The following is a 12,337-nucleotide window of genomic DNA, read 5'->3' on the forward strand; positions in this document are numbered from 1 at the left end:
AAAACCATCAAGCGCTACAACGAAACTGGCACACATGAGGACCGACCCAGGAAAGGAAGACCAAGAGTCACCTCTGCTTCTGAGGATAAGTTCATCCGAGTCACCAGCCTCAGAAATCGCAAGTTAACAGCAGCTCAGATCAGAGACCAGATGAATGCCACACAGAGTTCTAGCAGCAGACCCATCTCTAGAACAACTGTTAAGAGGAGACTGCGAATCAGGCCTTCATGGTCAAATAGCTGCTAGGAAACCACTGCTAAGGAGAGGCAACAAGCAGAAGAGATTTGTTTGGGCCAAGAAACACAAGGAATGGACATTAGACCAGTGGAAATCTGTGCTTTGGTCTGATGAGTCCAAATTTGAGATCTTTGGTTCCAACCGCCGTGTCTTTGTGAGACGCATAAAAGGTGAACGGATGGATTCCACATGCCTGGTTCCCACTGTGAAGCATGGAGGAGGAGGTGTGATGGTGTGGGGGTGTTTTGCTGGTGACACTGTTGGGGATTTATTCAAAATTGAAGGCACACTGAACCAGCATGGCTACCACAGCATCCTGCAGCGACATGCCATCCCATCCGGTTTGCGTTTAGTTGGACGATCATTTATTTTTCAACAGGACAATGACCCCAAACACACCTCCAGGCTGTGTAAGGGCTATTTGACCAAGAAGGAGAGTGATGGAGTGCTGCGGCAGATGACCTGGCCTCCACAGTCACCGGACCTGAACCCAGTCGAGATGGTTTGGGGTGAGCTGGACCGCAGAGTGAAGGCAAAGGGGCCAACAAGTGCTAAACACCTCTGGGAACTCCTTCAAGACTGTTGGAAAACCATTTCAGGTGACTACCTCTTGAAGCTCATGGAGAGAATGCCAAGAGTGTGCAAAGCAGTAATCAGAGCAAAGGGTGGCTATTTTGAAGAAACTAGAATATAAAACATGTTTTCAGTTATTTCACCTTTTTTTAAGTACATAACTCCACATGTGTTCATTCATAGTTTTGATGCCTTCAGTGAGAATCTACAATGTAAATAGTCATGAAAATAAAGAAAACGCATTGAATGAGAAGGTGTGTCCAAACTTTTGGCCTGTACTGTATATATATATATATATATATATATACTTAACATACAACATGGCAGAACCTGATTGGCTGATTCATACAGCACATTTTTGTCACTTTTAAAGACGCACAGTGCGGGGGGAAAAAAAGTCACATAGAAAACAATGTTACTGTGTTATATATTATATATATTAAAGTACTTTGTTTATTGTTTCATTTGTATTTTCATGTGTGGTGTTTCAGTGGAGTCATGAGCTTGTTTTGTGGGGACAGGTATGAGTTATACACGGGAAAGTGAGTGCCTCGTGCTTAACAGTAAAGAGACATTGGATTGTGTTCGTACTGATTTGCTGTGTTGGTAAAAAATTAAACAAAAAGGAAGAAACAAATGTAGCCAGCTCATTACCTCACAGCCTGGAAGAACTGGGGAACACCAACAACCAAGAAAAGAGGGTTACATTTTATATCGGTTACAAATCCAAAATATATTGTTAAAATATAAGATCGATGTTAGCTTTACATATCATTTATCTTTTTATGTTTTTACCTTTTTTTATTGTAAACATTAGTCCCCCTGTTGTGTTGTGTAACTGTAGACTGTTGTATTCTTTTTGGATACACAAGGTATTGACTTGACCACTGATTTTTATTTGATGTATACCTAAAGACAATTATAAAGAAAAAAGTCATGTTAAAGGACTATTATTATCATCCTTTGATGGCTACTTCCAGCAGGATAACGCACCATGTCACAAAGCTCAAATCATCTCAAACTGGTTTCTTGAACGTGACAATGAGTTCACTGTACTCCAGTGGCCTCCACAGTCACCACATCTCAATCCAATAGAGCACCTTTGGGATGTGGTGGAACGGGAGATTCTCATCATGGATGTGCAGCAACTGTGTGATATCATCACGTCAATATGGAGCAAAATCTCTGGGGAATGTTTCCAGCACCTTGTTGAGTCTATGACACCAAGAATTAAAAAGGGGTCCTACCTGGTACTAGCAAGGTGTAGTTAATAAAGTGGCTGGTGAGTGTATATGAAGTTGGACTTTGCATAATTTGTCAGATTGAATTCTTTGGATTTTATCTAAATATTTGCTTGATACACTCCCATTTAATCTGTCCCAACACAGCGTGCACAGGAGCGATATACAGCACTGTCTCTTTGTTACGTTTAATTTGATATGATTGAAAATCTAACCTCACAGTTTTCAAACAGCTCCCTGCACTTGATACGGCTTTCAACTGGGACTCTTTCAGCGATGGCCAACACAGATCTCCCTGCAGTGCAACACACCAGCCACCAGGAGGGACCTCTGTATGAGTGAACTACACAGCAGGTAACAGTTGTCTCAGGAGGAAGAGGCTTCTGGGGGCCAGAGGAGGTGCATGATAAAAGAGTCAGCCGTGGGCGTCCTGGTAAACAGGTGGCAGATGTAGCAGGGAGAGAGACGAAAGAGAAGAACAGCATAATTCGATACGAGCCCACAGAGGGGGCTGCAGCGAGGACGGCAGCCAACAGCGAGGGAGGGAGAGAGCAGATGCTACATGTAGGAGGAGGGCGGTGGAGGGGCAGAAGGTCAAGTCCCTCAGTGCTGCTACCTGTCACTTACCTCTTCTGCCTGCTTTTAGAAATGCCTCACATCCACAATACAGAACAGCTTCTCCAAATATTTACCCTGTAGCACAAACTGAGAAATACTCAGTCAAGGAGCAGGCAGCAGAGAACTGAAGCACGATTCATTTCAAGGTTTGAGCCTTTTAAGGTTTCAGTCAATAACACAGATGACATGATTCAATGAAACTTTATTTCATCTTTTGAAATGTGATATTTGAGGTCGCAATGAAGATTAAAATGTGGATGAAAGACATTGGCATTGACTGGCAAAGAATACTGTTCATAAAGAAACAAATGGTTCGACTGCATCAAAATTAAAGGTGGAATTCACTGTATTTTAGAAACAGTGCAAATTAGGTGAAATACTCAGGATTTAAAATAAATGTTCATCATGAAATAAAATAAATAAGTACTGGCACTAGAGATGCTTGCTCTAAGGGACAGTTCACCCCAAAATCAAAACACATATTTTTCCTCTTACCTGTAGTGCTAGTTATCAGTTAGACTGTTTTGGTGTGAGTTGCCGAGTGTTGCAGATATCAGCCGTAGATGGCACTCAGCTTGTGGTGCTCTAAGTGCCAAAAAATACATTTGAAAAACTCAACAGCAATGTCTCTTTACAGAAACCATGACCCGTTAGTCAAGATAATCCACAGACATGAGGCGTTTAAGGACAGAACAGCTCTGGGGACTCCCTAAAAACTAGGTGCCTTTAAGGTTTTTTTTCTGTTTGCATTAAAGGGATAGTGCACCTATAAATGAAAATTCAGTCATTATCTACTCACCCATATGCCGACGGAGGCCCTGGTGAAGTTTTAGAGTCCTCACATCCCTTGCGGAGATCGGCAGGGGGAGCGGCTAGCACACCTAATGGCTGACGGTGCCCCAGACTAACGTCAAAGAACACAAATTGAATCCACAAAGTATCTCCATACTGCTCATCCGTAGTGATCCAAGTGTGCTGCAGCCCCGACATAAAAAGTTGTTTCGAAAAACGTCATATGAAGTCTGTTTTTAGCCTCACTGTAGCCTGTAGCTCTGACTGCTTCTCTGTGCTCCACGCTCACGTGTGCGCAGCCAAAGCATGAGCTTTGCTTACCCGTGTTTACATCACGTGACACATGCGCCGCAGGGAGAGACAACGTAACCACAGAGCTAAAAGATAATTTGCACTACGGTCTTTTAGCAAAGGACAGCCCAACATGTCTGAAGACTTTGAAATTGAGGAGGAACAGCATTCCTTTGTTGAGCCATATTTGTTTGAGCCCGAGTATACGCACGGAACTCAGGCTACTGGACGAAGCAGCCGCCGCGGCTCATGAGCCTAACCCTCAGCCAGCCGCAGAATACCGGAGTCGAGCACTGGAAACCTGGTGGTGTAGTTGTTTCAAATGCAAAGCAGTGCCAACGGGTGAGGAAAGTCTTTGCTGTTCAGACTGGGAATTGGCGATGCCTGCACTTGTAACCTGGACATCAGTACTGACGAGACTGCTGCTCTTCAGAGACCACCAATCACCCTGAGCGTGCACACGTGAGCACGGAGCACAGAGAAGCAGTCAGAGCTACAGGCTACAGTGAGGCTAAAAACAGAGTTCAAATGACGTTTTTCCAAACAACTTTTTATGTCAGGGCTTCAGGACACTTGGATCACTACGGATGAGCAGTATGGAGATACTTTGTGGATTCAATTTTGTGTTCTTGGACGTTAGTCTGGAGCGCTGTCTGTCATTAGGTGTGCTAGCCGCTGCCCCCGCCGATCTCTGCAAGGGATGTGAGGACTCTAAAACTTCACCAGGGCCTCCGTTGGCGTATGGGTGAGTAGATAATGGCTGAATTTTCATTTTTGGGTGCACTATCCCTTTAACACCAGAGGGAACACTGAAGTGACGTATTTTAAGTCGGCCGGCAGTTGGTGTAGTAACGTCACTTTCGCCCCGATGAGTAGTCACATACATGCTCAGTAAAGCCTGGTCTTCTCTTTCAGCTTTGCCCTTTTTTGTTGTTCTACCAATCAAATACACTTTCGTCACTCATGGTTCCTCTCGTGCTGTGGGAGTACCCACTCTGAAGTAGAGGCTAAAAAGTCCATCAAAACGTCAGTCTAAAGTCTACAATCATTCGTAGTTTTTGTAGTGCGGAAGCAACCAAAAACAGGGTTTGTAGAACTATGAAAACTTCTCTTGTTGAGAGCAGTTTTAAGCGTGCATCTACTCATTGAAGAGAAGCTCATGATCAGGACGGCATGAGATAAAGACATTAACGCCGTCCTCCTCGGCTGAGCTGTAACGTTAGCTAGCTAAGCGGTGCTAGGTGAGCTAGCAGTAGATGCACGCTTCCTTCTGCGCAGTGATACAGTTTGGGGTTGCATTTCAGTAGAGAGAAAATAGATCCTACATTAGTGATACTCAACTTACCAAATGTGATATGGTGCTGGGTGACTGCTGAAAATAAATTGATTTACACTTTTGCACTTTAAATGCGTAAAAAAGCCTCAAAGTAGAGCTTGCTTATAAAAAGAAATGTGCCAGAGGAGTATCCCCGAGACCCCCCAACAGAGGCCCCTAACGTCCTCAAATCCTAGAGACACCCCTGCTACACCTGACCTGAGCAGGGCTGTTTCGACTGCATTTACCTCTTGGCAACGATGAGTGGGGACAGCAAACGTCAAAAGGATGAAAACAGCCAATATACTAGAAATTCATTCATTCATTCATTTCCGTAACCGCTTATCCTCTTGAGGGTTGCAGGGGGGCTTAGAGTCACCAATAAACCTGCATGTCTTTAGACTGTGGGAGGAAGCTGGAGTACCCAGAGAAAACCCACATGGGCTAACATGGGGAGAACATGCATACTCCATACGGAAGGGCCCCCCCACCCCTGGGTTCAAACCAGGAACCCTCTTGCTGTGAGGCGACAATGCTAACCATTATTTATATTTATTGATTAACTGGCCTGTGGTCTCTTCTCATGTTGCAAAAGCAAAAGGGCAAAGCAAGTTGAGAATCCCTGTCCCACGTGAAACTGCTCACAACAAGGTTATCTTGAGTAACCGGGTCATGATTTCAGTAAAGAGACACTGATGTTGAGTTTCTCACATTTATATTTTGGAGCTCTGATCACCACAAACCTAGTGCTAACGACTTTCTTTACATTCGAGAGAAAGCAGACATCTCTACGGCAACTCACACCAAAACGATCTAGACTGATAAACAGCACAACAGTAAGAAGAACAATACATACTTTTGTGTGTGTGGCGAGCTCTCCCTTAACAGAGTAATATACAGTGTCCTAATAAATACAACACATTATGTGCATACACAGCAGCTTCTAATCATATAAGTGACATATGAATCCAGTTCCTCTCCACACACTGGCTCATGCTTCCAGTCTCCTCATCCGTCAGTGACAGCATTATCTTACGGTGTTACAACAAGCAGGAGCTACACAGCAAATTGCAAAAGCTAATTAACACTTCATTAGCCGAGCTCGGAGATGTTGCTGTTGTTCTCTTTTGCACGCTGCTACCGCAACACAATCACTGCTCCATGCAAGTTGTCTCCTAATGAGCCTCTCGGCTGATCCCAGCACTGCTGTGCAGATCGTCTTTCCTGTGGAGCATATGGCTTCGGGAGGTTAGCTTAACCTTACTGGTTTGTAGGCTATACTTATATACTGTGTAATATCTGATCACATGATAGCGGGGATTCACTATTTATGGTGCATACATGCTAAAGAGGGGCTTGGCTTTTTGCTTAAGCTAGTGCAGGATGAAGTGTGTGATTCATGTGTAGGTTTTTGTCTTGACGTCCCACACTGCGGCCTGGCGTTTCTTGATGGACGGTTAACAGTGTGGTTATGGCGTTGCAAAGTGGCATTTTCGGAGTGTCTCTTTATGCTCCGAGTGGTATGTACAGTACGCACCGCGACTCATATCCTTGGGGGTTCCATGCTCCTCAGATGGCGGTGGCAAATAGAAAGATCTGGATGAGCGGCATGACCTTCAGAGTTGAAAGGTCGGCGAGGACAGCCTGCAGTGTGCATGTCAAACAAAACACAAGTAAAGGTTTGTCATCTTAAATTCACCCCCCCCAATCTTACCTTCGCCCACTAAGCCCAGAAGAAGGGCCATAAAGCAACCCCCGCCCTTTTTCAAGAGATATATATTTCAGGATTTAAAAAAAGCAGCGCACAGAGCGACACGCTTAATGATGATGCAGGATCCTTGGGAAGCGACAATCCTTGCTTAAGAGTACACCGCTCCCCACCCCTGTCCTTTTGGGATGGGTGGGAGATTAAATTTAGGGGCCCTATCATGTTTAGAGGGAGGGTTTAATATTTCAACGCTGGGCCTGGGGTTCTAAATATAAGATAAGGAGCAGTATGTTATGATATCGCCTCTCTGCTGGGGCAGGTGGTAAATGAGCAAGCAAATAGTGCCGGCCAGCATCTCAGAGCGGCGGATCAGCCTGTCGCCCCATGCGTCACATTGTAGTTTAACCCCCTCACCCTCGGGGGAAGCAGAGGATGGGGCGAGGCGAGTCATCGTATGGTTTACTCTTGGTTTCAGTCATATGATAGTGGGGCCGCAGTATGGGAGTGGGTGCGGTATACAGAGCCGGCACGCACAAGAATAACATGACTGGTTACTGTAATAATGCTGTGACAGTGCAGAAGCTGACACAAGATGCACTCGTTCAGATACCAGATGTGTGTACGCCAAATCTGCATGATTATGCGCAGAAAGATGGCGCCCGTTATGTTCAACAGTTTGTTCCCTTTGTCAGTGGTGTCGGGATATGGAGGCGCAGGACTTGGGGGGGTGTTGGTGGGATGGTGCACAGGGAGGGGTAACGGGGTTCTTAAGTGTCCAGCCAGCCATTTTTCTCAGACATGTGCATGCAGGAGACTGGGTTACTGGTACTGGCTGGTCATCAACGGCTATTTCCAGCCCTCCAGGAGTATGTGGGGGACAGGGAGAGGACGGGAGTGTCAAACACACACACACACGAGTCGAATGTGAGACAGACATACCTCGGCGGAGGCCAGTGATGTCACTTCCATCAGGTTCTCGGCGCGGAAGGCAAACACAGCGGCTGCTAGGACTGGAGGAGGTGTGTGTGGAGGGGGATGTGGATGGAGAAGTATAGGATGACATATGGGAAAAGACAAGGGACAAACAAAATGTGGGGATTAAGACAGAGAAAGACAAAAGAAGTAAGAGATGCAAGGGATTATAATAGTGTCTGTACAAATACAGGACTCCTACAGCTTAAGGGAAGTTACATTTAAGACTTTTTTAATGCCATTCAGAATGAAATTCAACATCAATTTTACATTTAACAAACTGAAAGAAAACCTAGAGTTACTGCCTCACAGCTATATGCCTCCGTGCACCAGTCAAGATGCAGTTACAGTTTACACCCATGTCTGTGAAAACATGAATGCTTCTATATCATAGATTAATTCACCACCTTATGATCCTCCACAAACCCTGACATCCTCCTCAGCTGCTCTTTTAACTGTTCCTAATGTCACAACAAAAACTTTTAAGGATGCTTCTTTTAGCTGCTACACTCAAAAAATATTAGACTTGCTGGCTCATTGGACAGTTTAATATAGCCTGACACCCGACAGCACAGAAGATCTATACAATCAGCACAGCCTCAAGGTGGACACCAAGACTAGTGTTAAGAATTCAGTATCTGACCAAATGTCTCCACTTCTGTTGTTGAGATATGACTTGAGTGACCAGGAAAGTGTTTTTGCAGAACATTATGATGTCACAGTGAAGTTGACCTTTCACCTTTTGGATATATCATTTCATCACTTTAGCATTATAACATATCGGACATTTGTGTGAAATTATGTCATAATTAGCATATGAATTCTGGAGTTATGGCACAAACATGTTTTGTCAGGTCTCAGTGACCTTGACCTTCAACCACAAAACTCTATCCAGTTCATTTTTGAGTCCAAGGGGATGTTAGTGCCAAATTGAAGGAATTTCCCTCAAGGCCTACTTGAGATATTGCGCTCACAAGCATGAGACAGATGCAAGGTCACAGTGATCTTGACGTTTGACAACAAACAATCTACTCAGTTCATCGCTAGCATTCAACTGGACGTTTTTGCCAAATTTGAAGAAATTCCCTCGAGGCATTTCTGAGTTAAAATGGTCATGAGAATGAAACAGATGCAAGATGACAGTGACCTTGACTGTTCAAATCTAATCAGCTCCTTGTTGATTCCAAGCAGACGTTTGTGCCTAATTTGAAGAAAGTCATTCTGGAGATATCACATTCATGAGAATAAGAAGGACAGACAGATGGACGGGCAACCCCAATTTTATCTTTTTTTTCTGTCTCATAGTGGAGACAAGGGTAGAACAGAATTTGGAAATACCTGGTGTTTGTTGGCACGTTTTCTGGTCAACTTTGTGTTTCTCCCTCTGCATGCTGGATTCCAGTGCCATAACTCCCTTTGTGCAGGGTTTGAAAAAGTTTTTGCATAAAATACAGCGAACCTTGCCTTGAACGTTTCAGCTGTGCCACAAAATCTTGGTTAAATAGCTGAATGATCATATAATAACGTATTTTGAAAATAGATGTTACCAATTATTTTGAGATTCTACAATCAGAACAAAACGGTTCATAAAATCCAGCTTCCCATGTCTTGCATTTTCAAGACCTTTAAAAGACTGATTAAAGACCCTTGAAAATGAATTTCAGACAATCTAGTACAAATAAAATCCTTATTTTTTTTAAATGATGAATCCAATACCTTTTAAGACTTTTTAAGGGTCTGTGGGAACCCTGAAGTATCAAGCCTGTTACTGCAGAGTTCGAGTGCAACAGCTCTTACCTGCAACTATCTCCAGTGAATCATATCCCAGGATTCGGTCCCAGAGGAGAAGCAACTGATCAGTAGACAGATAGCCAGAAAAGGCCCGCACCATCCACTTAAAGGCGATACGCAACCTGGAGACAGAACCATCACATCTTCAGGCTCCATGAAGAGGTTTATTTCTAAGAGGAAGCTGTGATTCCAAAAATTCACCACAAGATGGCAGCAGCTAATTACAGAAATAAAATGTGTGTGCAGTATGTGACTCCTGCACCAAATAAAAAACAGCTAAATATATTTTAGCTTTAAGAACCTGAATAGAAAAAAATAGTGTATCAAAATTATGATCAAGAATATTTATCTTTAATGACCACTTGTCATCTATGAACCTGTCAGGGTAGACATGTTGTCACAACAACGAGCATACTGAGTGTTCTTCATGAAGGTGAAGGTTTATCACTGCGGACTGTCACATGTGCTGGAAGAACAAGTTTTTCAAGACAGCTTCCACAGAACAAACTTTCATGAAAGTTATCTTGAAATCTTGGCAATGGCAATGAAAATGTTTTAAATAACAATGAAAGAATGTGGAAAAGCAACACACATACTGTGCCATTGTTACACTGGAATTTGTTTTTCTTTTCCTTGTTCACCTTTATCATCGTTTTGAGTTGATCAGTAGAAAATGTATGTGGATGAATTAGTATTTGCAACAGTAACTTCAGTATTTTTCAACCTGTACTATATATATTTCCATGGTTTTGTGGCTCAGTGACTTTTGAAGCTGGTCCAAAATTGACCATTGATAGGGCAGTGTGCAGGCAACTTACGGCTGTGCCCCGATCTGTCGAAGATGATAGAAGAGCTGAGGCAGGTAGGTCTGGAGCAGCCGCTCAAACTGCAGGCACAAAGACACAATACCCTGCAGGAGCACATGTGCACAAGTTAAGCATGGGCATGAAGGTAGACGTAAACACACAAAAAGAATATTTGAACAGTGACATTTGGCAGTAGTTAGATAAAAGAAATTCCTCACCGAGGGAGAGGAGGAGATGGAGTGTAACCTGAAGAAGTAGCGGATGTACATTTCCCTGAATACACTGTACAGCTTGGACGGCTCGTTGTATAAGAAACACAAAGGTGCCACTGTGGGACACGCACACACAAACACACACACACACACACACACACACACACACACACACACACACACACACACACACACACACCCTGTTATATCTTCCTCTTGCAGTGTTCCACCTCCATCTTTAGTGTGATAACTTAAAGGTAAAAATAAACTCACCATACATTGAAAACCCATGAAAAGGGATCACGCCTGTGCAGATTAGAAATTACAGTCAGTGCAGTGAATACACAAACATTTATTGTATTATCAGTGTAAATAAGCAGCATCTATTTTAATCTTCATACAACCCTTTCACAGATAAACAAAACACTGTGAATGAGTAAGAAAATGACTAAAAATCAGGGCTGGGCAACAGAACTTATAAATAATTTTACAATATTTTTAGGCTATATTGCAATACACGATATACATCTCAACATTTTAAAAACTCTAAACTACTGTAGACTATTAAAATACTAAAATGCTAAATAAAGTACTGTTACAATAAAGTTAAATAAGTATTCCTCTAATAAAGTTAAATGAGTGCTGTTGCAGTTAAATGGGGTACTGTTATAATGAAGTTAAATAAAATACTGTTATAATGAAGTTTAAGAAGTGCTATTACAGTGACATACTGTAAAGTACTGTTATAATTAGGTTAAGTTAAATAAAGTACTGTTGTAGTTAGGTTAAATAGAGCACATTTTAAAAAGGTAATTACTGAACTGTTGTAATAAAATTAAATAAAGCACTGTTATAATAAAGTTAAACAAAGCACTGTTGTTTTAAAAATCACATGAAGTACTATTATAATAAAGTTAAATAAAGCACTTATAATAAAGTTAAATAAAGCACCATTATAATAAATTTAGATAAAGTACTATTATGACAAAGTTAAATAAAGCACTATTATAATAAATTTAGATAAAGTACTGTTATAATAAAGTTAAATAAAGATTAAATTAAAGCAGACTTGCTGGGGCTTTTATTCTGAAACATCCACTTCTTTTTTTGGCCAGAAATTTTGATGTTTTTGCTGTTAACTTTAAGCCTCTGGTCAACTGTTAGTGGTTAGCGGTTAGCAGTCAGTGTTACAGTGATGCTGTTATACATGCGAGTATATTTACTGTGAGCAGGAAACAAACTTACAGCTCTCCAGTTCATATATCAATAATATTTGTAAGTCACACTGGTGCTCCATGGTTGCAAGTTGAGACTACAATGGTTGTGGTCTGGAGCCCTGCAGATAGAAAAGGCCATGCCTCGCCTAGACTGTTCTACGGCAGGGAAGTGTGTGTGACGAATCATATTTGTGAGTCTTTTTATAAGTCTTAACATAAATGACATTACAATTTCTATTCGATATATATAGTCAATTTAAACATCCCATGTGGAACAAGCCGCAAAAACCTCCTCTACTGAATGCTGGGTCTGTTCACACAGAATATAACAAGTCCATGCTTAACTAGATTTTAATGCAGTGTCATACATGTGTAAAATAGTTTGCAAACTGGCCAGGTCATGTCACTTTATTTGTCCCTTAACTTTACTTCTTCAATGTCAGGACATATAAAATAATACGATGTGAATGTCAAGCTGCAGGCTCACCGTTGGGCGGATAAACAACAGCACACTCCTCATCTCCTCCCTTCCCTGTTAGAGACACACACATCAATCAGTGGCAC

General features: G+C 42.3%; 1 protein-coding gene across 1 annotated transcript in view; it reads right to left on the reverse strand.

The window, feature by feature from the left end:
• Positions 1 to 4,533: 4,533 nt before the first annotated feature.
• tbc1d19 (TBC1 domain family, member 19) overlaps positions 4,534 to 12,337 on the reverse strand; it is a 32,846-nt gene continuing 25,042 nt past the window's right edge. Inside the window, exons 15-21 of the mRNA XM_049568762.1 lie at positions 12,261 to 12,305; positions 10,830 to 10,862; positions 10,563 to 10,672; positions 10,357 to 10,448; positions 9,545 to 9,660; positions 7,715 to 7,785; positions 4,534 to 6,711 (exon numbers count right to left, since the gene is read on the reverse strand). Of these exons, the coding sequence (XP_049424719.1) occupies positions 6,637 to 6,711; positions 7,715 to 7,785; positions 9,545 to 9,660; positions 10,357 to 10,448; positions 10,563 to 10,672; positions 10,830 to 10,862; positions 12,261 to 12,305 (542 nt within the window). The 3' untranslated portion in view covers positions 4,534 to 6,636. The remainder of the gene's footprint in view (positions 6,712 to 7,714; positions 7,786 to 9,544; positions 9,661 to 10,356; positions 10,449 to 10,562; positions 10,673 to 10,829; positions 10,863 to 12,260; positions 12,306 to 12,337) is intronic.

This window comes from Epinephelus fuscoguttatus, linkage group LG23 (genome assembly GCF_011397635.1).
Source record: "Epinephelus fuscoguttatus linkage group LG23, E.fuscoguttatus.final_Chr_v1".
Classification (NCBI taxonomy): Eukaryota; Metazoa; Chordata; class Actinopteri; order Perciformes; family Serranidae; genus Epinephelus; species Epinephelus fuscoguttatus.